The 26,224-nt window shown below is 37.9% G+C and overlaps 1 protein-coding gene across 47 annotated transcripts in view; it reads right to left on the bottom strand.

The window, feature by feature from the left end:
* Positions 1-26,224, bottom strand: part of ank2 (ankyrin 2) — a 217,994-nt gene that overhangs the window by 78,603 nt on the left and 113,167 nt on the right. For all 47 annotated transcript variants that reach the window (XM_062981284.1, XM_062981289.1, XM_062981302.1 and 44 more), the window contains 13 exons: positions 18,875-18,973; positions 17,372-17,569; positions 15,252-15,350; positions 15,010-15,108; positions 14,052-14,150; positions 13,473-13,670; positions 11,461-11,559; positions 10,151-10,249; positions 9,505-9,702; positions 8,417-8,515; positions 8,223-8,321; positions 7,219-7,317; positions 4,475-4,573 (listed from right to left, as the gene is read on the bottom strand). In XM_062981284.1, coding sequence (XP_062837354.1) covers positions 4,475-4,573; positions 7,219-7,317; positions 8,223-8,321; positions 8,417-8,515; positions 9,505-9,702; positions 10,151-10,249; positions 11,461-11,559; positions 13,473-13,670; positions 14,052-14,150; positions 15,010-15,108; positions 15,252-15,350; positions 17,372-17,569; positions 18,875-18,973 — 1,584 coding nt within the window. The remainder of the gene's footprint in view (positions 1-4,474; positions 4,574-7,218; positions 7,318-8,222; positions 8,322-8,416; positions 8,516-9,504; positions 9,703-10,150; positions 10,250-11,460; positions 11,560-13,472; positions 13,671-14,051; positions 14,151-15,009; positions 15,109-15,251; positions 15,351-17,371; positions 17,570-18,874; positions 18,974-26,224) is intronic.

The following is a 26,224-nucleotide window of genomic DNA, read 5'->3' as shown; positions in this document are numbered from 1 at the left end:
TTCAGTTGAGGCACGGAGCTTGTCAGCTTCCAACACATGGTGTCATCTACTTCCAGAGGGGGTTCTGTGCTTCAACTGAAGTCAAAGTGTGGTAAGAGACCGCTTTGGCAACACAGGAGGCTTTCTGTTTTGCATAGGAAACAACAGGGAGAAGCCAGGTGGCGACACTTCCCACTGTGGGATGGGATGAGGGGCAAGGTGGGCAAGGCGGGTGACAGGTTCCCACGCCCCTACCTGGTCTTGCCGGATTCGCCACAATTCACAGCAAATCCCAGCCTTCATATTCTTGACTAAGACCAATGATCTTATCCACACATTCAGATTAGGTGAGGAATGGGAAAAGCATAGCCTTCACAGGTAATTCTATTGGCTGGCTTAATAGTCCTCAGGAATGGATAATAGTGGCTAGAATTGATGGGAGTTCCAATCCAACAACTTCTAAGGGGTTGTGCATTCCACCCCAGGTTTTAAAATATGTGCAGTGGTCACAGAATATTATAATTATTGGCCTTTCCTCATAAAATACATCATTTAAAGATTAAGGAAATGCAATGGGAAATACTGGCTAAATGGTATACAACTTTTGTGCAATTGGATTACATAATGAGAATCTCCCCAAAACAATGTTGGCATAACTGTGGGAAAACCAGAACATAAACCCACATATGGTGGGATTGTGAAACAATACAAAAGTTCCACAAAATAATTAAGAAGGAAATTTAGTAGATATTAGGGATAAAAACAGACTGAAACAAGTCACAATTCTTCATCCAGAAAATTGAGGGCAATGGGAGATTTAAAGAATGGGAGGGAATAATAAAACATGTTATATGCAATTAAAGCCTTAGTCACCCTAGGCTGGAAGGACCAAAAGAAATTGGATACAAAAACTTGGTATAATTTTATAGTGGACTACCTCCTCCAAGACTATATTAGCAAAAAGTTACTATAGGGAGGGCCAAACCTGAGAGGCAAATTGGAAAGGTCTTATTTTGAAAATAAAGGGGAAAATCAATATAAGGAATTACACAAAATTATCCTCATGATCAAATAATTATAATAAGTATAGTAAAATCAGTAAACTGTTCATGGGGAGAGAGAAGAGGGAGAAAGAGGGGAAATGATGTAAAACTGGGTACAGGATGATGAAGAAAACAAAATGAGTAATAATGTCCCGTAAACACCAAAGCAGCTAAATAGTTTAAAGAGCAAAATTCAATGTGGCAGGCCTTAATGTTATATCAACAAATCTTGTAAGACGTGCCCTGGAAAGGGCTTGAGTAATGTAGAAAAGCATACCCTTTAGTTTCACTTACTTTTGAGAATCTTAGGGTGATTGCTATGTATAAGATTAATGAGACTTTTAGTTACAGTTAATTTATTTTTATTGTGCTTAAACTATAGAAAAGTTGGATAAACCAGGGAAAAATAATCATATGCTTGACCATACTGAGATATAATTATTCAACAGTATTCCTGTACCTTTGTATTTTGTGAAGCAAATAATAAATAAATAATATTGGCCTGTCCCATTATCTCTTTGTGGCTCCACCCTTAATCTCCCAATGTTGACAGGGTTGCTGAAAAAACCCTTCACTCCTTGAATTGAACATAAATTTAACTTCAGTTCCTAGGAAAACTAATGAAGCACATAAGGTCAGGCATGAAGACAAGTGTTGGATGCCGAAAAAACAAGAATGGCCCCATGTCTCTTACCTGTATTTGTCTAACTTTTTCCACATAAGTGTCTGAAATGATTAACATTCTAGTTGCTCTCTGCCAACTACTAGTGAACATAGCAAAGCATTCTTTTTATACAGAAATCCAAACTTCAGGTGATATACAAATAAGAGTGTTCTCCTATTAGGCTTGGGCAAAAAATTTGAATCCTTCTGATGTCGTATCCAATTTGTATGTTTTGTCACTTTTGAACTGTGTTTTGAAGGTTATCCTGTCGTATGTATCCCACGATATCGAACCCTTGATTGCCAATTTTTCGAATGGTGTCGAATGTTTCGGAGGGGGCAAGCATTTGCAAAGGACTCCTGGACTACTTGACTGCTTATGGGGCGCTTTAAACCGGTTTGCAGAACAAGCGGAGGGAGGTCTGGGCATCCTGGAGTGCTTGGCTGCTTGCTATGGGGCTCTTAATCCGGTTTGCAGAACAAGCGGAGGGAGGTCTGGCCGTCCTGGAGTGCTTGGCTGCTTGCTATGGGGCTCTTAATCCGGTTTGCAGAACAAGCGGAGGGAGGTCTGGGCATCCTGGAGTGCTTGGCTGCTTGCTATTGGGGCTCTTAATCCGGTTTGCAGAACAAGCGGAGGGAGGTCTGGGCGTCCTGGAGAGCTTGGCTGCTTGCTATGGGGCTCTTAATCCGGTTTGCAGAACAAGCGGAGGGAGGTCTGGGCGTCCTGGAGTGCTTGGCTGCTTGCTATGGGGCTCTTAATCCGGTTTGCAGAACAAGCGGAGGGAGGTCTGGGCGTCCTGGAGTGCTTGGCTGCTTGCTATGGGGCTCTTAATCCAGTATGCAGAACAAGCGGAGGGAGGTCTGGGCGTCCTGGAGTGCTTGGCTGCTTGCTATTGGGGCTCTTAATCCGGTTGCAGAACAAGCGGAGGGAGGTCTGGGCGTCCTGGAGTGCTTGGCTGCTTGCTATTGGGGCGCTTTAAACCTATATCCCAGGATCTAGTTTCAGATTATCTGATTTAAACTGGATTATATGAGTCCACTCTGCAGATAATCTGGGATAAGAAGAAAAGTGATGGATCTGGACCAAGCTTAGTACACACCAGCTGTGAATCCTAGGGGGGGGGGGTTGACCCAAGACTTTTGGGAATTGTAGTTCACCCATACATTTTCTCATGGGAGCATTCATTAAAAAAAAGAGAGACCATGGTGTAATGTAGTGCAGGGGTTCACAGTCCCTCAGACTGTTGAGGGGCCAGACTGTGGTGAAATAGTCCAAAATTAGGATTGTTGTTGTTGTGTGCCTTCAAGTCATTTCAGACTTAAGTCAACCCTAAGTGTAAAGTCAATGGAATTGAAGGGCCGCATCTGGCCAACGGCCCTTAGTTTGGGGACTCCTGGTGTAATGGTTTGATAGTTGTCCAATCATTGTGGCTTCATTCCCCAGTCAGCCATGAAAACCCACTGAGTGGGTTTGGGCAAGTCACACACTCTCAGCCCCAGAAAACCCAAACACTTTCAAACCAGGAACAGATTTCCTTATTTGGAGGCTGATGGCCATCTGTCAGGAATGATTTGATGGTGTACTATGATTTCTGTTCCTGGATGATAAATGTCATTTCCTAATTGGTTCTGTCATAGAAACATGGCAAAATCTATGACACTGCCTGAACTTTGTCTTTGTGCAAGGGACATGGAGCACATTATGGTTTCCTGAGTCCACCAATTTAACAAAGTTTCAGCCACAAAACAAAGTTTCTGAAGTAGAACAATGACTTTCAAAGTAAAGACAACCCAATGAAACAGGAAATAAGACTTCTAAACCAGGAACAGATTTCTGCAATTATTAAATTTTTGAAGACAAAATTTGAAAATGACATCAGAAACGAAACGCTAGCGCCCCCTACTTTTGAAGCGAGTTTAGAATCAATTTTTTCATGGATCACTCAAGCCTATCTCCTACACCCTTTGAAATATTATCAAATCTGAAATAAGGTTTAAACAAGTTTCTGTTTTAATTAAATATATATTTTTCTTCAGTTATTTCTTTCATATCTTTCAAGCCCAAATTCAGCTTTTGTTTTATTCTTTTGATCAGATTTCTCTGTTGTGGAAAAGAAATGTATGCAATCATATTGTTCTGCATGAAGATATTAATTTCAATATGGGATCTTATCACTTGACATGTGGCAGCTTTGATTTAAGGAAAATGTTTCTTCTTGAGGTCTATCATAATGCTAACTCCATTGGCAACCAGACAGTTATTACTATCAGAACTGTATTTGTGTACAGTAGAGATAAGGAACCTGTTGCCTTCAAATGTTGAACGACTACTCCCATGATGCATCACTGCTGACCAAGTTGGCTATGGTTGCTGGGAATTGCAGCGCAGCAATAGCTGAATGGCTATAGGTTCTTCATTCCTGCTTTATGATCTGCAATTTAAGTTGCAGAGTCATAAATGATGGAAAATATCTGATAGCCAAAATCTTGGAAGACAGAATGCAGATTTAACATGAAATGTAGTTTGAAATGTTTGGAGGCGCAATGAAAACAAAAAAAAAACAAAAACCCTTATACAATGTATTTGAACATGTTATATTGTATGTGTAAACATAGTTTTCCATTAGTGAAGTATTCATAGTAGTATCTACAAAAACGAAATTATATTTCCTGGAATTAAATGAGCTCTATAAAAATTCAAATCATCTTTAAGAGAGAGGTAGAGAAAAGGGAAAAATAGAAGTAACTGAGATTAAAACAAAATGGAAAATAAGGCTGTTAATACTCACAGTTGTGGTGGTAACTACTTCCTCTGTTACAACCTTTAATGTATCAACCACGGAGATGTATCCCAGACGCTTTGCAATCGCTAAGGCAGTATTACCATTCTGAAAGAAGAAAGTAAGGAGAGGGGGAGAATGAGAGGGAGGATTGTGATATAAACCAATGAGATCACACCCTGCACTGAATGAGCCAGCATTTCCATCCAAAAACAAGGCATTCGCTTAGGAAAATCATTGTTTCACTATTAAATCTTTGCAACTTTCCTCAAACTATAGTCCCAATTGCCATGGAAACAAAACACTCAGCACATCTGCCTGTTACACATAAGAAGGAAAAAACATCACTGCTTTTAATAGTTTAGTGTACCACCTTCTATATAAAAGCTGGCTACCCTGATGGTGTTCCTGCTGAATTTTGCAAATGCACGTATAATGGATTTAATGGTTGATAATTTATGCCAGGAATGGGCAAGATCTATAGGCCATATATACCTTTCACCTGAAATTAAACACAATTTTATTTTATTAAACAAGTCACGTTTACTCAAGTAGTTGATCCAAAATTTTTGACATGTGTTTGCTTAGTCTCCAAACTGTTTTAGCTGTTTGTTCTTGTTTTTTGTTTTGTTTTTCTAAAGCCTTCCCCTGAGCCTAAAAAGGGTAGGATGGGGAGGGAGAGAGACAAAATTGCCCCACAATTCCACAATTCCTAACAGTATATATTTTGCTAAAGAGCTCATAAATGAAGTTTCCAAAAAAGAAGGTACATGGTAAAGGCCCTTTTGGAAACTCTGAAGATACCCTTAAGGGCTGCCTAAGACTTGAAAAAAATCTGTTCAAAACTAACATAAAAATATTATTTAATATAGATATCAAAAATAACATCATTTGTATTCATGGTAGATTTGAAAGATGCCATCATGAGCAAAATATGTAACGAGTTACAGGCAACAATGTAATCAGTTACTTCTATATTCTATCTTTTGTCTTTTCTTTCTTTCTTTTTGTAAGTAAAGATGTTTTTGGATTATACTAAATAGTCTTCCCTTTCCATTTTCAAGTTACTATTTTCTGTACAGACATGAAAGACTTTTTAAGAATCTCAAGTATTGAAAAGTTCAGCTTTGGTTTCCGTTAGCTGCCTTTCTTTCCCCATCTAGTTCCTGGTTCAGCACAACAAATTTGTTTGGCAATCCATGAATAGTCATCGTCTATTGGATTTCACTTAGGGATATGGTGAGGAATGTATATCCCATTGTCCCAAAGCTTTTTTTGTGATTTACAATCTACCAACAATTTACTAACACTATAAAACAGTGTTTCTCAACCTGTGGGTCCTCAGGTGCTTTGGCCTACAACTCTCAGAAATCCCAGCCAGTTTACCAGCTGTTAGGAATTCTGGGAGTTGAAGGCCAAAATATCTGGGGACCCACAGGTTGAGAACTACTGCTATAAAAGCATCCAGAAAGGGACGGGTGGGGTTTCAGGCAATTTCAAACTTAAAACCACTTTTTAATACAGTGCTTTTTGAGTATTCCCTGTGTTGATGGAATTATGACCATGTACTGCATTAAGGACTTGCATGCACAACTTGGCATCTCTCTCCTCCCCTTCCACCTTCACCCCTCATGTAAGTTGCTTGGCCCTCACACAGGGAACAGGATAATGCCATAGACTAACCAGATTTGCCTCTGCCTTTCACTGGAGACAAAGTATTTTGGAATATTTTGGATCAACTACTTGAGTAATTACAATCAACCAGGGTTCTCACAGCAAACAGGATGAAGCCTTGAATGGATTGCCTGAGGGCAAATGAAATCAATGCGAGAAGAGTCACACTCCTTCTAAGCAGGTTAGAACTTTCTGTTCCTACTTCAAAGCACTCAACAGAAAAGAAAAAGAAATAATAGCGAAAGTAGAATGCTTTACAATGCCACAAAAATGTCTCTGAAGTCAGGCCTCCTTTTCATTACATCTCTAGTAAGGTTACACAGACAGAGACTGAGTCAATAACACAGTAAATTAAACACATCAGTTTTGTGTAATGGACGAAATACTATGAGTTCAGGTCTCAAAAATGGATTGTATCAGATGGGAGATGTACTAAAATGCTCAATCTTTTCCAAGCCTTTTGCTTTTCACCTTTCTTAGGACAACAGTCCAATTGCTGTGTGCTCAATTTTCTTTATCTCCACAGGCTGCCATCTCAAATAGTTATATTCTATCCTCCTTTCCTTTTTCTCCTCAAGCTCTGCTTCACCCTAAATACTGAGGTCTATAGAAGTAGCTGAATTAGGGCTGTAGTTGTGATACAATTCTTATTTATTTATTTACAGCATTTATATTCCGCCCTTCTCACCCCGAAGGGGAGTCAGGGCGGATCACATTACACATATAGGCAAACATTCAATGCCTTTTAACATAGAACAAAGACAAACAAACATAGGCTTCAAGCGGGCCGAACTCATGACCTCCTGGTCAGAGTGATTCATTGCAGTGATTCATTGCAGCTGCTCTTCCAGCCTGCGCCACAGCCCGAGCCCAGCTACTAACCATCTCTTTAGTCATATATTGTGGCATTACCTGTTCTGACTTACACACAAATCCAACTTGAAAACAAACCTACAGAACCTATTTTGTTCTTAACTTTGGGACTAACTAAGAAAAACTGAATCACGATGTATTGCAGCTAAAAGAGAATGCCATTGTTAGGTGAATTTAATGGTACTCTTCGTACTTTCTAAACTTACCGCAGTGGTTGCATTTGGTTTGGCCCCATGCTGGAGAAGAACATTGATGATGTGTGTGTGACCTTGCTGAGCAGCTTGATGCAGAGGTCTGTACCCATTCTGTAATTAGTGGCCGTTACCACATTTGAAAAGGAAACAAAAACATTTTAGAACATATATTTACATTTTTTTCTCCTAGCTTTAATAGAAGTGGCAATCATTCATATTACTTAACAGAAAGAAAGAAAGCAACCTATTCATTACGTTATAAATTAGCATATATAACTTTTAAATTTTATTTTTATAAAATAAATAGATTTTAAATGCCTCTTTCTCACATTATAACATATCAATAACAAGTAAGTATTGTGTACTACAGGAAAAAAATGATGTTACTATCCAATTATGTTCTTTATCAAATATTTATGCTCTTTTTAATCACCAAAAGTAATCCACTTTCCATAATAGTTAAATAGTTGCTTTTAGACTCTATATAATGTAATGGTCAAGTTGCTATAGGAGTGTGGAATTTTAAAATATATCTACACCTAAACCAAAGATACTTTCTTTCAGTTTCTCAATACACAAGCTCATATCACTATCCATGCTGGATGAAGCTTCTGGAATTTAAAAGACCAAAATGCTTTCATCAGATAGCCTAAATGTCAAATTTCAGCAAATCGATCCTCAACGTACAGTATTTTAGAAATTTCATGCTACAGCATAAATTTTCCTCTGCTTTCATTTTCCAAGAAGACATTTTAAATTTACAGAATACATGTCTTGAAATGCACATACATTTTAATGTGTGTCATTTTTCATGCTCATATGTGTATTGCTAATGGGCTTGAACTTAGCTTTATAATCATTGTTTTAAAGTTCAAGCAATTAATTATTGTGAGTCACAGAAGTATTTCATCTTTAGGATACTTTCTTCTTGTTTACAAATCCAACTATTTGTATAAAAACAAATATGTTTGCAAAGAAACAGAAAAGGCAAAAAGAAACGGTGAACAATTATTTACCTTTGTCTTAGCATTAACATTAGCTCCTTGCTTTAGGAGAAAGTTGACCATCTTAATGTTCCCATAGTGACAAGCCACAATTAATGGAGTGTAACCTAGCTACAAGGAAAGAGATAAAAACAAGAAATGTAAGTACAGGAGTGAATGTAGTATTGCAGTGGAAATTTCTTTTATTGTTTTGGATATTATAATACCTTAGTCTGAGCATCTTTGTTTGCCCCATGCTTTATCAACATATCTGCTACATTCACTTTATCTTCTTGAGCTGCTAAATGTAAAGATGTCAGTCCACTCTGCGAATTAAATATAACACAAATAATACATCTGTGTATTACAGATGAAATTATAAATATTCTAATCTTGTATTAGATATGAGATGGATTATACATCAAAGTAGGTTTTTCAACATCTGAACTGTCTGAAACATTTGCAGAGTTAAGTAGAATCAGCTGGCCAGAAAGCTACAAAGGCATGGATAATAATGTCACTGTGTGAGAGAAAAGTCCTTCTCAGTAAGTGGTGCTGGCAGTAAGCCACAACCTTGACATCAAGGTGAATATATGAGATATCTCATAAAAACCAGATGAATGAACACACCTGAGAGCAGAATGACCAGAGGGGACTGGCCATTGTATCACTGATAAGAGCAATCCTATACATGACTAATCAGAAATAAGTCATGCCCATTTTAATAGATCTTGATCCCAGGAAATTGGGCATGTGATTGCAATCTCTAAGAATGTTTAAACCAGAGTTTCCAACATTGGCTTCCTTTACAGTATCAAATTTTAGATACAGAAAACTGCTATAGATATTGATAAGAAAAGCAGAGATAGAGATGGATTGCACAAACATATTAAAAGCAATGAATTTCATGCCCAAAGCCCTTCTGAAGTTGTTGGGCAGGAGAGTAGAAATAATGGGCCACAAATCACTATCTTTCAAAACTTCTATTCCAGAAATAAGCTGTACCTTTCAAGAACAGGACTGCTCTAATGGAACAAATCCTATAATCCTTTAACTAATATCTCAACTTTAATAGCAACAAAGGTCTTTAATATGATTCAACTTGATCAGTTAATAGTAGAAAGGGATAACGACCAGAAACGCTCTAATAGTATCAGACCAAAACCCAAACTAGCAGCTGTGTTAGAAAGTTGATGTTATCAACTTATTTTTTTACAATGTTTAACATAGATTAAGTTCTGTTTAACTCATTTTGCCCTCCCTATTTTATATACACTGTTAGAATAGCTCATTATCATTAGTAACAGGACATTACCTTTGTGGCTACATGGATATTGGCACCTTTTTCCAGAAGCAAGTTCACCATGTCAGCATGACCTTCTTGAGAGGCCAAGTGAAGAGGAGTTACTCCTTGTTTGGTCAAAATATTGGTCTCTGCTCCATAATTCAGCAAGGTTGTGGCTATCTGCATCTGGTTCTTCTTAGCAGCAATATGTAGGGGTGTATATCCATTCTAAAAAAAAAGTTGTCATGCATTAATACATATGTATTTATTTACAATGTCAAGCATTCCCATACCTTGTAAATATCAAAGCATTGTCCTCTAAAGAATGGCCATTATTTTTCTCATCTTTACCAAGTGAATTTATTTCCCCTAACAAAACGAATTCAACACAAATAAGTAAGCCATTGACTGTTGTATCCAATCATATCAGGAATCCATTTTCAGGAAGTTGGTATGTAGATTTGTCAAAGTCTACTTATGACTGGAGATTTTCCCCATCTTGTTAGATTTTAATGGAAATTTAAATTTAAATAATTACTTATTTTATTTGCTAAAGATTGCAGAAGTACGTCCCAGAGGCCAAAACAAGAAGTGGATCTACCACTCCAAGACATCTAATAATCCATATTGTTGGAACTCCAAGGGAAGCCCTTTTGAATAGAAAAGGAAATCTCACCTTGGCAGTAGCGTGGGGAGAAGAACCTTTCTCCAGCAACAGTAGTGCCACCTTCTGGTTGTCATAATGAGCGGCAACATGGAGGGGAGTGAGCCCATTCTGGAAGGGGGTGGGTTTATGTTAAGGCATTAGGTGATAGTTAGCGCTGTTTTAAGCTATTATTCACATTAAAAACATAATAAATTAAGAAGCAAATAACAAGTAAAAACTTAACAGAAAGTTTAACTCAAAGTGAATTATCTTCATGTTAGAAGCGTTACATTGAACAGAAATAGCATTAAACCCAAAACTAAATTTCCAGATTACAAGTATTAAGGGAAAAAAAGTTGTCCAAGCATATTTATTGTAGAACTCAAAATAAATACTTTGAAATCTTTCATAAAGTGAAAACACTTCCATCTTACTTTTGTCCAAGTCAGCCTCAACAACTATTTGAACAAAATACACTGTAGTTCTTCCTACTCAATTTATCAGTGAAAACACAAAAACGGAACTACATGAAAATGTATTTAACCCAATGTGATAGATTACAGAGAATACAGTTTGCTGCAGAAAATGTGGTAAATACTATAATGTCCTCGTGCTTTGTACCATTTGTTTCATATTGTTCTGAAATCATTTCTGTCCTGTACACATTTGCTGCAATTGTCACATAAAAATGGAGCAAGATGAACTATAGCAGGGCTGAATCCAGTTTCTTTTGGGAGATTTCATTTTCACTTCCCATCAGAATGGCCAATGGTCTGGAAATTATAATCCGAAATATCTGGAAAGCACAGGAGTATGGAAAGATGGGCTAGGAGTTACAAAGAGTAAGTGACACATACAACGTGGGGCCTCTGTTCTAGCAGGATCCTGTGCCTTCTATTATTGTCTCTTGTATTAAGGTGGAAACAGTCATAATTGTTCCTTCCCATTGTGTGTGTGTGGGGGGGGGGGTGTAATCATGAGGAAGAAGCCATTAACAGTGAGGAAAGCTTTCACAAAATAATCCTTTCAACTACAGAGAATCTGTGATCTACATTCACTCTCATTTCTTCCTTAATAGGAGGATGAATTGTATAAGCACTATGTGTCATTGCTGCTATGGTAATAACTGCCAGTAATACCTGGGATATGCAACTGTCCATAGTAAAAGCTAAAGGAAAGACTAAACGTGTTTACTTCTTTTAAATACCATTTGAATATATTTATTTACATTGTGATATGTCCCTGCAACGTAATCTAGAATACAGTTTCATCATTAGCAACAATCACAAATGTCATGCTCACTAGTGATTTTAGGTCGATATACTGCATTTCATTCCTACCTTTCCAGAAGAATCAGGAGATGCATGATGCTGCAACAGGAGTTTTGCCACATCTAGGCTTCCATACTTAGCTGCCACATGCAGTGGCGTGAATCCCTTCTAAAAAACATCAAATGGAAAATGGGAGTATTAATATAATTGTTTGTTTAAAAAGAGAGATGGAAAATCTTAGGCTCTACAGATCTTTTAGCCTACAGGTCTGAGTAATCTCACTCAAAACAGCCAATGCATGAGATTGGATTTGTAATCATCACAAACCATCACAAACATCAAAACAACAACATCCCCAACAATATTCCCACAACTTTAAAAACATTGACCGGTTAGGTGCCAAGTTAAGAATGTATTGGTTGAACTTTTGATGTTATAACTGGTGGAGATTCACCTTTATGGTAATTAACAACTGAATGTAATACAAAATCCTATGTTTCCAATCTGGTATCATCCCAGATGAAGGGTTTATGAGGTATTGCAGGTCAGGGCACTGGGAAATAATGTCTGTAGCACATTTCTGCTTGTGAGGCACATTGAGACATGCAACTACAGCACAACTGTGTGGGATCTCTCCAGCTATCTGTTCCCAATATCATTTTCAAGATCCCTGAACTGCAGAACCTTGTAAACTCTTGGGTTGAGGTGCTGTCAGTCTGAAAACGTAGGAATTTTGAGTGAGATATGTCATCATTAGATATAATTTCAAAAATGAAGCTCCATCACTGTAATTATGTTAAGGAAATATTTCAGATAGAAGATTCTCATCAGTCCCATGAATGAGAAACACTGACATTTGCACTCCAAATAATTTCTGGAAGACTGTACTTTGCCTCTTCCCATCATTTAGAATTCCGCTTTTTTAAAAAAACCTATGTACCAAAAAGATTCATGTGCTTGTCTATGAATGCATCCATACTTTGAGAGAATCGCCATATGAAACCACCCACAGAAACTCTCAACTACTTTTAAACATTCTGGAGTCTAAAAAAGAAGTCTTCTGATGTGATGAGAGAACTTTCAAAACAACACAGTGCAAATACTCTAGCAGCAGTTTATTTTTTAAACAATTCTCAAAGTCTATTTCAAGTCTATTTTTTAACTGAGGGGACTTATTTCACCTCAGTTTCAGTGAATACCACAACTGTAGGTAATGGCAGATCTCTTTGATTCATGTTCCTTGTCAAAGAGCCATGAAGGCATCAGTGTAAATAGTTTTCCAGAACTAAATCAAGCATCTTCAAACAATTAATCATCTGAATACCAGTCAGTGGGAAACCATGGATATGTGAATCACAAACCTCCAGGAATATTAATGGCATTAATAATCTCTCTGTGATCAAGCATGCCTATCCCTGAATCAATGTGTTAATTTGGGGAACCAAACCACAATTTAAAATGTGATAAGATAATACTAACCACAAGAACAATATTTGTAGCCATGCCAGATCTCACTCTATTTATATAAATATAGTCCATTATAAGTACCCTACATGCTAAATTGCTGTAAAACATTTCCTTTGGCCTTAACATAGCTTTGTGGGGTACACTATTACTTAGAAGTAGGGCAGATTAACCCACGGAAACAAGCAGAAAGGAGGACAGAAGAAAACCAGAGCAGGGAAGTCCTCCCACATACCAGCCGTGATGCTCACATGCAACTAGCAGATTACCCCTGGTCTCTATCCAGAGTGTCCATCAAAGGTGGCTTTTCCTCTGCAGCACCCAGCGCTGTGGGGTTATATGTGTGAAAAACACACAATTTCAGAAACTGAATTGAGGAATAGGAAGTGCAAAAGGCTACAGGTCACTAAGTTCCAATTTCCAGAGAAGTGTGGGATGATCAGGCCAATACTAGAATTGATAAATAAAGATTTTCTATTTTACAGATAGAAAACTGTTAAAAAGGGATTAGAGTCTTGCCAGAGTAAGGATCTGAAGGTAGATCCATTTGCATATGGCCAACACCGGTTTTAGGGTTTCCACTATTGGAATATTAGTATCAACACTTCCAATATTACCTTGGTTGCCAAAGAGTGTGCTGCACCTGCCTCCAAGAGCACTGATGCTATATCAACTTGACCTTCTCGGGCAGAGATGTGTAATGGTGTATAACCATTAGTGGTTGCAGCATCTGGATATGCCATGTGTTGCAACAATAGCTGGACAATTTCTGTTTTTCCCAAGCGAGAGGCAATATGCAGTGAAGTCTGTTTCTCCTACAATTCAAATTAGAAGTCAAGTGAGGCTAGTGTTGTTTTCAAAGTGAAAGGCTAATTTTAAAAAATCAAAAAAATATACCACATGGGTTTTAACATAAAATAAATATATATCGGTCCCACCCTGCAATACAAATGCAGGGACAGAAAGATTCCAAGAAAAAGAAAAACTTTTCTTAGTACAGTCTCAAATTATTTTGCTCTTGGAGTGTTGTGTGGTTTTGGGGCTGTATGGCCTTGTGCCGGCAGCATTTTCTCATGCAGGAGAAACTGCTACTAGAACATGGTCATTCAGCCCGGAAACCACACAACACTCCAGTGATTCCAGCCGTAAGAGTCTTCTTATAAAAGAGTGCAGAAATTGACCATGAAAACACTTACCCTTGCTCGGAAATCAACCATAGCACCATTCCTTAAGAGGCAGCGCACCACTTCCACCTGTCCTGCACGAACAGCCATGTGTAATGCTGTCTCACCACGCTATATAAAAAAAGAAACATTTCAAGTTTCTTTAAAATTTTTGGGAAGTTCAGAAACTTCTTGGAGTAATCCACACCATGGAGTCAGAATTCAAAGACATAGACCAGAAAGTCTTGTAGCACCTTGAAGACAAACTTAAGAAAATGAAGTTGATAGCATAAGCCTTGTAGACTAAGTCTACATCCTCAGATGCACGGAGTGAAGTACTAAAGAACAGGCCTTCATGTGTGAATAGCTATAGAAATGCAAAGCGTGTGGACATGGCGATAAGGTGACAAGTTCAGTTTTAACTATGATCCTTAGTTAGGAGGAAAGATGTTGCCTAAAGCCAGGATGAATGGATAAATACATGGATGGTGGAAGGACGGATTGGGATACAGTATCATGCTGGCCAGGAGCCATAAAGGAAATGTGACAAACTGGCCAAGAAAGCTCCCATGAGGCTGATTTGTTAACTAGTGTTATAAAATGTGAAGTGCACACTACACTACTCATATTATAACATTAGTTAACACTCCAGTCTGATTAAATTATGTCAGCCAATTAAAAATAATTTAAGTCTGCCAATATGACACAGAGCTTGCATTTTTAAAGATTTAAAGAACCTGAAATGCTTAAGATTTTGTTTTGCATTTTGTTCTATTAAGGATAAACATGGTTTGCTTAAAACAGCTGAACCAATGAGCAACACAAGAGTACACAAAGAGAAAAATAGGGTACATGTATTCCATTCTTAGGTATTTATGTACCGTGGATCTTTATAGCAAATGTTCATAAAATGATGATTCCAAATATGACCTTGGTTAAACACATGATGGTTTAGAAAGATTAAGATTATTCAGATTGAAGACATACTCACAATGTTAATGAAATTTGCAGAGGCTCCATTCTGCAGCAGAAGGAGAACTATGTTCAAATGACCCATAAATGCAGCCACATGTATTGGGGTGAGGCCAGACTGTGAAATAAAGCAACAGAAAGTTTACTCCTCTGCAGAGAGCCTTTAGAGTCTTCCTCAGATATGTATATAAAAGAAAAGTGTGGAACTAAGAGAAGGAAGAAATAGTGGGGGAGAGATGCTTATTTAGAAAAGTTCTCTACCTCTGTTATAGCGTGGATAGAAGCCCCGTATTTCACCAGCAGTTCCATGACTTTAATGCGATTTTTCTTGCAAGCAATGTGCAGTGGAGTAAAACCATTCTGTGCAAAAGACAATCATGTTAGTTAAAACATGCACCTTCAGTTCTCACACAGTGTTAGATAATCAGCTTTTTTGGTAATGTCAGGTTTGATGGACTGAAAAGGCATGTCCCAAAACAGAATGTAAGAATCTAAAAGCCTATGTGCACAGAAAAGATATATCCCATCCACAAAACACTCTTATTCTTTTTTCATGAAAACTGTAGTAGTGAATGGATAATAATGGAGCTAGAGGAGACACATTGTTGTGTAACCCAGTGCTACTCAAAGAGGTGGCCTGTGAATCAGTGACAGTTCAAGAGCTATTTGCTGTCCATCTGCATACAGTTTCCAGGAAAGAACGTAACAATGATGGCCAGTAGGCACAAAAATTGTACAAGTCCCTGATATGCTGGGGGGGAGGGGGCACCCTGTCATGCCTTCCATCCATCATCACATACCTTAAGAAGCACTAGAGAAAGCAACACAACTATGTAAACAAAGGCCAAATACGTAAGTTTTCCTTCAATCTAAAATCCCAGTAAAATGTAGAACTGAGCCACATTTAATGAAACAGCATACAGCAAGCCCTTGGTATCCACTGGGGTTTGTTTCCAGGACCCACATGGATACCAAAATCCATAAATGCTCAAGTCCTAAGATATACAATCACATAGTAAAATATAGAAAAAGCCAAAATCAAGGTTTGCTCTTAGGTTTTCTAAAATCACGTTTTCAAGCTGTAGATGATTGCTTATTGAGCAATCATGCTTATTGAGCATTTTAGTCAATCGCTAAGTATTTAGCCTTTATTTTAACATGTGAATAAAGTAACTAAAATATTACAAATGGTGAGGTGAGAATGAGAAGTGACAATAAAACTTTTTCTGTTATAAAGCATAAAAGCATTATTCATTCCACCAAAAGGCATTTGAATGTATTCCCTGAGTCATCAGCCAATTGACGCCAACTACACCTACACCATGAATTTGAAACACAGGCAAGTTTAAATGCCATTCAAGCATATATAGTCTTTCACTGCATAGATCATGGAATATTTTTATGATGCTGCAACTGTGTAGTCTATTTGGCAATTGTAAGTGTGGCTAACACACACTGTAAGACTTTAGTCAGTCTTCAAAGAGCTGCTAGAACTCACATAAGGGACCTGTGCTAGTTAAGGGTAATTTATTTATTTAAAACCATTTATATTCTGTATACTATACTACTACTTATAAAATGGAATTGACCAGAAATTGCAGCTTGTATCATTGGGGAGCCCTGTTGTTATCTGGATAGGGTAAAAAGGAAGGTTAAAGATCCTTTGGCTCACATAAAAGGTTTCTTGGCTTTTATCACTATTGATTTTTCAATAAAGAAGAAGTTACACATGTGGCAGCTCAGATTGTGTGAACTGAATTACTATTATTGGGCGGTACCAGGTATCATAATGTCTAGTATCAAATATTTCTAGAGATATATTTGATCACCCTTCACAAACCTTATGCCCTTTGGATGTTTTATCGTCCATCTGCCATCAGCCCCAGCCACTACAGCCAATAGAGAGAAATCTGGGGAGCTTAGTTCCAAACATCTAGATGCTATCAGGTTAGATTGTAATTTGTAATTTGTTTTGTGCATGACTATAGATTATTTCCTATATAGATTCCAATGTATATCACTTTGTTGCACTAAGTGAAGCAGAAAGCCTTGAACATGTGGAAATGCTATATCCAGCACATCCATGGCCTTAAGGTATACTGTCTTAGAGGTTCTGCAGTTCTCAGGAAATGCTTCTTCTCTATCCATATACATGGATCAGGACTGTATTCCTGTTTGCTATACCACAAAGGTCTATATGCTACTCCATACTCTAGTTCTGCCTTAATGTTCCTGTGCTTAGCCAATTGTGTAGGAAGTAGTGCATAGTGCAAATGACTGCGCCAAGAAGCATTGCTCACTTTTCACAAATTCACATGAATGGGTGGATGAGAAAACCCCAACCCCCTTCTTGTTCCACTATAGATACAGGAAAAGTTTACCAAAGCAAAAGTATTTGGATTTGCTTTCTTGTTCAGCAGAAGTTTGGTGACACGATAATGGCCACAGTGTGCAGCCACATGGAGGGCAGTCAGGTAATCCAGTGTCACATCATCCACGGGAGCTTTGTGCTGAAGTAGGTGTTTGACACACTCCACATGGTCACCTTGAGCAGCCATATGAAGAGGAGAAAGTCTATTCTGGAGAAAGGAACAAGAAAGAAAATGTATAATTCTGTGTGCACTTCTATATGCATATTCACTGCAGAAACGGAATTATGAAATCAATGATGAGCTCTTTTGGAATAACAACATGGGATTAGTCCCATAACTATTCCATCTTCAGGCTGCATAAGCTTCTAGTTAGCAAAGCTAGATGCCATTTTCTGGGCAACAAAGAGATGCTTGCACAACCCTCCTTGGAATCTAATGCATGTTTGGAGAGTTCATTCGGTAGTTTGGTGTAGGTGTGTGTCAGCGTGAAATTAATTAATGATGCATAGGACTCTTCAGTTTCAGTTAGGCACTCAGTTTGGCACCTCTGCTCAAACCATTTGGAGCCAGTCCAATTTGACTTAAGTCCCACAGCTAAGAGAAAAAAATCCAAAGATTGCTAAATGGATGTAACATTTGCTCTTTTTGCTGGAACTGAATGAAGCTGGCATGTGCAGCACACCTTTAAGAATAGATTTGTATGCCAAATGGCAGGTGCATAAATGGGGGTTCTTTTGTGATATATTGATTTTCAAAATAGAATTGCAAATACCTCTCTATTTTTTGACAGAATTGGAAGATACCTGCAGACAGGATTGCCTTTTCTGAGGGAATCAAAGCTGCCCAATTTTAATAAAAGAGAGAAGGGAATTGTACAACAGCAGCTTTCCATTTGAAGGGCATTCAAATAATGTGATTGCCTTTCCCTTCACCTTTGTGGGGCTTTGAGTAATTTGCATAAAAATACCATATATTATAGTGATAACTTTTAGAAGGACAGATCAAAGGGCTAGAAATTATAAAGAATGTTGAAATAGCAGCCCCTCTTTCAGAGGAAAGCAAATACTATCCTTCTCTGAATACATCTTGCCAAGCAAATGTTTGGATAGGATCTCAATCAACTTGAAGGTACACAGTAGTAACAGCAGCAGCTGAATTATGGTGACATTATGAAAGAAGAATCAATCATAAAAATCATAATCGTCCCACTAAAGCAAATTGATTGTAGAGACACTAAAATATGTCCTAGAATTATAAGGTGGGTTTAACAGTTATGCAGGCTAACCCCAACTAATTTGAGTAGTCTCCACAGAAAATATTGATTTGTAAGAAAACATCTGGAATTTCTCATCTTCCAAAGGGAAAATCAAGCAAAACTTCAAGTGGGATCCAGCTTTATTTCTCTTAGATTTCTAAAGTACTTAGTCCAAATGAGTCTACGCTTTTTGAATTTTGGGTGAATCTGATGCATATTCCTAAAACTAATGATTTCATCTACTGTGAACTACATACCTTGGTCCTGGGAAGAAGTAGGGCACCTCGCTCCAGGAGGAGCTTTACCACCTGATCATGTCCACTCCGCGCAGCACAGTGGAGTGGAGTCAGTCCATCCTTTTAAAAAAAATAGAGGAGAGAAATGTTAGATAGATATAAGACATGTTTACAGACCAAAATTTCTTGATCTAACTTCATTTACTGCTACTCAAAATTTGTGGAAGTTCTGCTCTTTAATGGATTGACAGTGGCAAATATCTACGAGTCACATAATTGTTTAAACATCATATGAAATCTCTCCGAGAACCATCACCACTTAGAAGAAACACTGGTATGAAAAGAATTCTTGAAATCCAAAGGACCAGTATGCCAAACTATTCTATACCTATAGCCCTCCCCTGTCCTGCCCCTCATGAAACTGTTGCTTAGCAATAGCAATATATGCGCCAGACTTAGGTTTATTTGCGATGAAAAGAAGAAAGGTTTTCTCCTAATAGTAACCTTCACATCACCATGATAAACCATGGTTTATATCAGTGCCCATAATCATATGACACTCCATGTGCTTCTGAACTGTAGTAGCATCTAGATCACATGGTGATCCCACCTCTCAATTATGTTATGGTTGATTTAGCCATGAATTTGCCCTGTAAACAACCAAAATAACGTTCTCTTTGTCAGATCTTCCTTTCTGACAGGTATCTGGGGAAAAAAGCCAGTGCCAGCCCACTCTTCTGGATCCAAAAATAATAAACCACTGGTTAAACAAGCCATATTTTATAACTTAACAACAAAAGCAGCTTATAGCAACCCAAAATTCAACAAATCACAATTTTGCTAACCATTATGGGTGAAACAGCCTATGACTAGGACCACAGAATGCTGCTGATACTGTTGGGCTACTAGCCTATCTCTAGCAATGTTAAATTATCAGCCCTGTTTGGCAGCAGTAGTTCTCCAGAAATTTTGGCAGGAGTGGTAGTCCTCCACCCAAATACTAGCAAGACCAAACTCTATTTAGCTTCCAAATTAGATGTGAGCAGGTTAATTCAAGATGGTATGATATTCAAGGTAGTATATCAGTCCTATCTTCCCATGTGATCTGTCAATAATATCATCCTGCTGAAATAATACACAGAAAATCCTTGCAATATTTTAAACTGCTTTTGAAATCACAGAAATCCACCACATGCCAAGGAATGGTGATTGGGAGGGCTGGATTAAACTAGAGAGTGGAAGGGAAGTACTGAAATAGATAACATGAAATCAACAGAGACAGAAGCCTTAATTTGTGATGACTGAACAACAAGCCAGCTCAAACAACTGCTTGGCAAACTTGCTATGACAGCAGTGTTTCTCTCTTGCAAAACTCCCATCATTGCAAAAGAACATTCTGTCCCAAAGCACTTGCAAGGTTTCTCAACCACTGAACATGATGGTTAGGAAACACAAATTAAAGATTTAGAGAAGAAGAGAGTGCATTCTAGGTGATTCTAAATCTAAGAGAACAGCAAATGTTGAGAGCACAGGAACAACAGTTTTCAAAATCTTCAAAGCAAAATAAAATAATACAAATGAAAGGGAAGAAGGAAATCACATAAGCACATTTATCAAAACAATACTGAATTGTCATCTCTTCAGACATTACAGTCTTACACATTAACCAGACAGGACACAATTCAGAAATTTTAGAAAACTGTATACGATAGGATTCAATTTAGATGCTCTCAATACCTGAAATCAATGAAATAAAACAATGTCAAGTAACTTAAAGCCTGTTGGGTTTCAGCAGGAATTTATCATGGCCAATTTGTATTGGGTTGTGCTCTAGGCATTTAGTGCTAGCAATATAATTATTCTGAAACATGAAAAATCTCTAAGTTCTCTCGTGTTCATTGAATTTTAGAGGATCTTCCCTTGAGTCCCATAAGAAATTCCTAACAGCTTGGAGTCACCAGACTATCCTAGTTCTAGAGTCTTGATTTTTTTAAAAAAAACCACTTATCCTAATAAAAACAGAATAATGGGGCTATTGCACATGTACAGCACCATCGGTCAAGAAGAGACGTAGAAGAGCAGCAGTGAAATAAAGATTAGTAAAATCCCAGTTTTCAATAGAGGTCTCACATTTCCTACCATTCAAGGGTACTGCCCCTTTGTTCAGGGCTGACATTCAAACTTCTGGTGCACCTTAACTACTCAAGCAAAAAATACCTAAATAAAGGAAAAAAGGAAACCTGGACTCACTTCTTCACCTGCTGCCCTGCTAGTGGAAGCTAGCTCAAGTCAGAGGAAAGCTGTGTTGGCTATACTATTTTAACCAATTATATACACATAATTGTTCAAACAACTAATTAAACAAATGTCATCTCATACCCAAACAAAAAGAAGGTAGGTGTTTTTCATAATAAATATTTTGCTCACTGTGATTATGTACATATTTATTCTTTTCCAATAGCTCCTTTTGTTAGATCTCCTAGTGTATTGCACCCAGACTTGTAAACTTGTGAACCAAATGATTAATTGAAGCAAGATACAATGGATCAAAAAAACATTCTTAAAACACATGATGAATTTAATTTTTCTTAGCATTATATTAAAACTACTGATAGATTAATACCCAGAACAACTTATTCTTTCAGTCAGTAAACCAGTAAGAGCATATCTCCTTACTATTGTCTCTCGCTGTTCCCTGTCTCAAAACATAATCAGTCCAACTTGATTAAGTGCCATGGTTTCATCATTATAATAAATTTCTATTTTAAAGAAAAAGCCCTGTCCACCATGCTTTATTTGACCAAACATTTTTGTCTATATATTTAACAAATTGATAGGATCTTTAAAAACCTTGCAGTCTGTGACAAATGACCTTTCCAATGGATGAACAATATCACTATAGCTGCCATGGTGTCTGAATTTTATCTCAGTCTCCATACTCAAGAAAGATCTTTCCTCTTCAGGTGCTGCTCACCAGGGCATTTTCACTGCTTTTAATTCTGAGAACTACAACATATAGGTGTCTTCTAGTATCTTAAATAGTGCTGTGGAATAATGGGGGCACTATGTCTCTAACATCTCACTCCCCAAATCTCTAGCATTGCAGTAACTTCAGTTGAGCATTTAGAAATACAGTTTAGATATACACAGAAGTAGGAACACAACAGATATAAAAGTTCTAAATGTGGATGATCTTTAGTGTCTCACTTTCTGCAATGCTAGAAATATGGGGACTGCACGGCATTGGGGGGGGGGGGGAGTCAGAATTCTTATGTCAGAGGCAATGTCCTCATCCCTCCCCCCACTTTGTAATTACATCTCTGTATATGGTCCTACATTGTTATTGTTGTTACTCCAACAGATTAAAAGGGCTACCACTCATAAAAATATAATTTGTATAGTTTCAACTCCTTAAAGTATATAAAAAAATACTTCAGTCGTCAATTTAAATGCCCCTCCTTCTATTTCAGAAGCAGGAATCATGCAACCATGGGTGCCAGGAGGACTTTGGACCTCCAGGGCAACCACTGCCCCACGCCAGTTCTGTTAGGTTGAAAAACTAATTTGAGCCAGATCAAGCTGTTTCAAGCTTTTTCAGAAACATCCCCACAAATAGTCTAATATTTCTTTCAAATAGTAGCTTGATAGAACAAAGTGTTATTTATATGCGCCAAAAATGGTCCTCACAATCAGGTGCTACAACTCTTGGGAGGGAAAACTGTGGTTTATAGTCCTCTAGGCTCAAGAGAATGCCCATCTATTAAATAGGGTAACGTCTATTACATTATTGGTTTCAGTGAACAAAGTGCCTGAGATCTAGACCAAGCATTGCAGCTCCAAGATAGTTCCAAACTTCCTAGCTTCAACACAGTGAAACACAACGTAGTCTATTGTGGGCTTTTCCAGACAGGATTTGAACCAAGGTTTTATGCTTTAAACTGGATTATATGAGTCCACAATGCCAGATAATCTGGGATAAACAGAAAACCTGGGATCAGATCCTGGGATATAGGGCCTGTATGGAAGGGCCCTATATCAACTTAAAAAGAACCAGATTTTAGCAGCAGTAGTAATAGTTACAGGTAAATAGCCCCTTAATAGGCATGTCTTGTCAGCTATAATTTCTACTTTTTTAAGAGATTGAGTATAATGTATTAAACTGAAATAGTCTTTGATATTGTATTTCTGCATACTGGAACCACTTCAAATAATCATTTTGGTTCCTTCCTTTCTCTAATTTGCAACTGAGCAAAGTCCTGCTTCTTCTAGATGTAGCCCTAACTACAGATCCAGGTCTTGCCAAGATTCAAGTCAGTTTGACAGCCTTGTCCTATTTTCCTATCCTCAACCAGGAAACAGAGCAACCTGGATACTGTAACACATCCAATAGGACTGGTAGGCTTTACAGACAGCAGACAAACCTGTTAAGTTACTTTGCAATTGTCAGCTGTTCAATTGTCAATGTTTTGGACATGGAAGTTGGAGGCCTTGGGGAAGATAAAATAAGTAGAGGCTGCTCCCTGGTTTCTGCTCACTAAGCATACCAGTGAAAGCCATTTCCGAGAGCTATGGGTTTGTTTGTTTCTCCTTTCAGGATATTAAGTAACATTTAGAATGGTAATGCTTAAGGGCAGTCACAAAAGATATACATAGTTACATACATATATATATATACACACACATACAAACCAAAGATTTATTTACAAATATACTTTGTTAAGAGTTTTGCACAGTTTATCAAAATAAACTTTTACTTGTGAATAGTGTTATGTTCTCCTGAATCTTATTAATTGTTTGCCCTTTCTTTTCTCCTTTTTTCTGTTTTTCTTAACAAGGGAAAGCTAGTCCCTAACAGTTTGCCCAAGGTTCACTTCTTCCTCATTGCTGAAGTATATGTTATTTTTAATTTATTATTTATTAAAAACATTAAAATATTTTAAGTGTATTTAAGTCACCTTTCATTTCTTCTGAGCTGGTTCTTCAAGAGAACAATGGTATTTAATCTTAATATGGACTCTTGAAAAACAGCAGATTCCTTGAAAACTGGGAAATGTCACAACTTTGTAATTCATCCCTCTATTAGCCTATTTACTTGTGGTCATAGCAAGACAAAGCAATGGTAAAAGAATTGGGACATAATGGGAATACAAGTCTGACACAAGAATATCACACAATGACATGACATTGACAAACAAAACCCAAATGCTGTAATCTCCCAAACTGGAAAGTGTGCATAGCTGTTACAATTGTCTTCTCAGGAGTGGAAATAAAAGAGGATACTCAACTTGAGAAAATTGAGATGCCAAAGCTTTGAGATATTCTGAAGGTTTTGTGTCAGTGTCTGTGTGCCGGCAGCTTTAAGCCACACTACCAGCTGACAAGGATGATAAGCTAAACAATGAAAGCCTTTTAAAATTAGATTTCATATGAGAAGATGGAAGTGGTCTTGTAGCAAAAGCAATCATACTGTCCAGGACTGCACTTTGATCCAGTTGGTTTAGCAATGTACCAAGTTCAGAAGATATGAAATAATGTGTAAGGGAAGTAAGATGTGACTTGTATAATCTCTGTGGGCTTTCATGGTTGGATGGAGGAGATGCCTGGACTAAGCTTTTAAAATACTTATGTCTGTAACCATATCCCGGAATTTCAATGGCATAAATAAAGAGAGCACTTGCTTGCTCCCGTGCCCCAAACTTTTTATGTATAAATGACTCTCTCTCTCTCTCTCTCTCTCTCTCTCTCTCTCTCTCTCTCTCTCTCTCTCTCTCTCTCTCTCTCTCTCTCTCAGCCTCCTCCTTTCCCTTTTTCTAGTACACAAATGTCTGGTTTCTTTTCTACTACACTATTGCAAATCTCTTTTGCAACACACAGTTTAATTCTGGAGTCATTCAGAATAGAAAACATGAAGTTTCTTTATACTGAAGGGTTAAATTGAACTATCCAGCACAGTACAATCTGTTCCAATAGGCAATGGCCTATTAGGGTCATAGGGCAACTGTACTGTACAGTGCAATTTTAAACAAAGATAAACCTAAAAATACATTTATATTTCATTTTATACAAAGAGCAAATGAATAATCTTCATTGGATTCAAGACTGGAAATTTGGTTTGTAGTATCTCTAGCATAATCATGAGTTTTTTGGCTATGATATTTCTAGGAACCCAGGGTACTTTTGAGGTTTGGCTGGATAATCAGCAATGGCATCCTCCTCCATTATTTGAGGACAAAATTTTCTACAGCAGCATATAAAGTGAGATTATGCCTTAGAACTATCTGAAGCACATCGGGATTACTCAGAAAGAGAAAACATTTCTAAATAGCTGCATACACTGGCAGCAAACAGACTTTTGAGATGCTTTTAGAAGCACAATGGTAATGGAGAAGTTAGTTTAAGGTTGTTTTATTATTTTAATCCCCTTCTTTTGATTATGGACTCTTCTGCTACCACTGTTCTTTTGTCTTTCATGTTTTTGAAGTAGACTGCATCCAAAATTGACCGCAACTAAGACTTTCAAAGCAGCCCTCCCCCACAAGCATTATTACTTCCATAGCTGCAACTAATTTCCCTCATCAAGATCTTTCCCCTGAGTTTATAGCTTCCTCCTCTGATCCAGAGGGTATTCTGCATTCTTTGCCTAAACGTCAAACTTACATTTCGATGATAAGGGTGGAGAGGGGATGAGGGGATAAAGAGTAAAGCCATGTCTATATGGACCAAATAAAATGTACTCACCTTGCAACTGCTGCGATAGGTCCACATGAAGTATGATTGCTTTCACAGGAGATGTGCTAGCTCCAGTTGTTAATCTGGCACAAAGGGACCCAAAGCTTCCTCCAGAGCTTCCAGGAAGCTCTAGAGTGATCCCAGTGTTTTAAAGATGTGGACTGTTGGATTAAGCTGGATCCAACACAATCCAGTTTTCACATGTCAAACTGACTCGCTCTGTCATCCACTAGAAGCAGCTCTCTAGCAGAGCCTTGCTGGCAACATCACTTCTACTGGTACATCAATGGGTACCTTGTTTTGACCCTATCAGGAGAGACATCACCAGCAAAGCTCTGCCAGCGAAATGCCTTTGGCCAGTGAAAGAACAACATTGGCACCAATGGGTTCTTGGCCTAGCCAATAATCTCAGCACCAAAAGGGTTCCACAAGATGTTCCTGTATAGCACCCTGGCACATCCAGAGCACAGAACTCTTCGGCTTTCTTTTTTTTAAGCTGCTTTTGGCACAGGACCTTCATCTAGACATACAGGATCTCTAGTATGTCTGTGCACATGCTCATGGATAGCCCTTGATTCCCAAGTCATTACCCCATATTATATTAAACTTCCAGACCCAAAAATATGCACACTTGTGCTAGTA

Source organism: Anolis carolinensis, chromosome 5 (genome assembly GCF_035594765.1).
Source record: "Anolis carolinensis isolate JA03-04 chromosome 5, rAnoCar3.1.pri, whole genome shotgun sequence".
Taxonomy (NCBI): Eukaryota; Metazoa; Chordata; class Lepidosauria; order Squamata; family Dactyloidae; genus Anolis; species Anolis carolinensis.
Note: the sequence above shows the minus strand (reverse complement) of the source record. Positions and strands in the feature narration are given on the sequence as shown.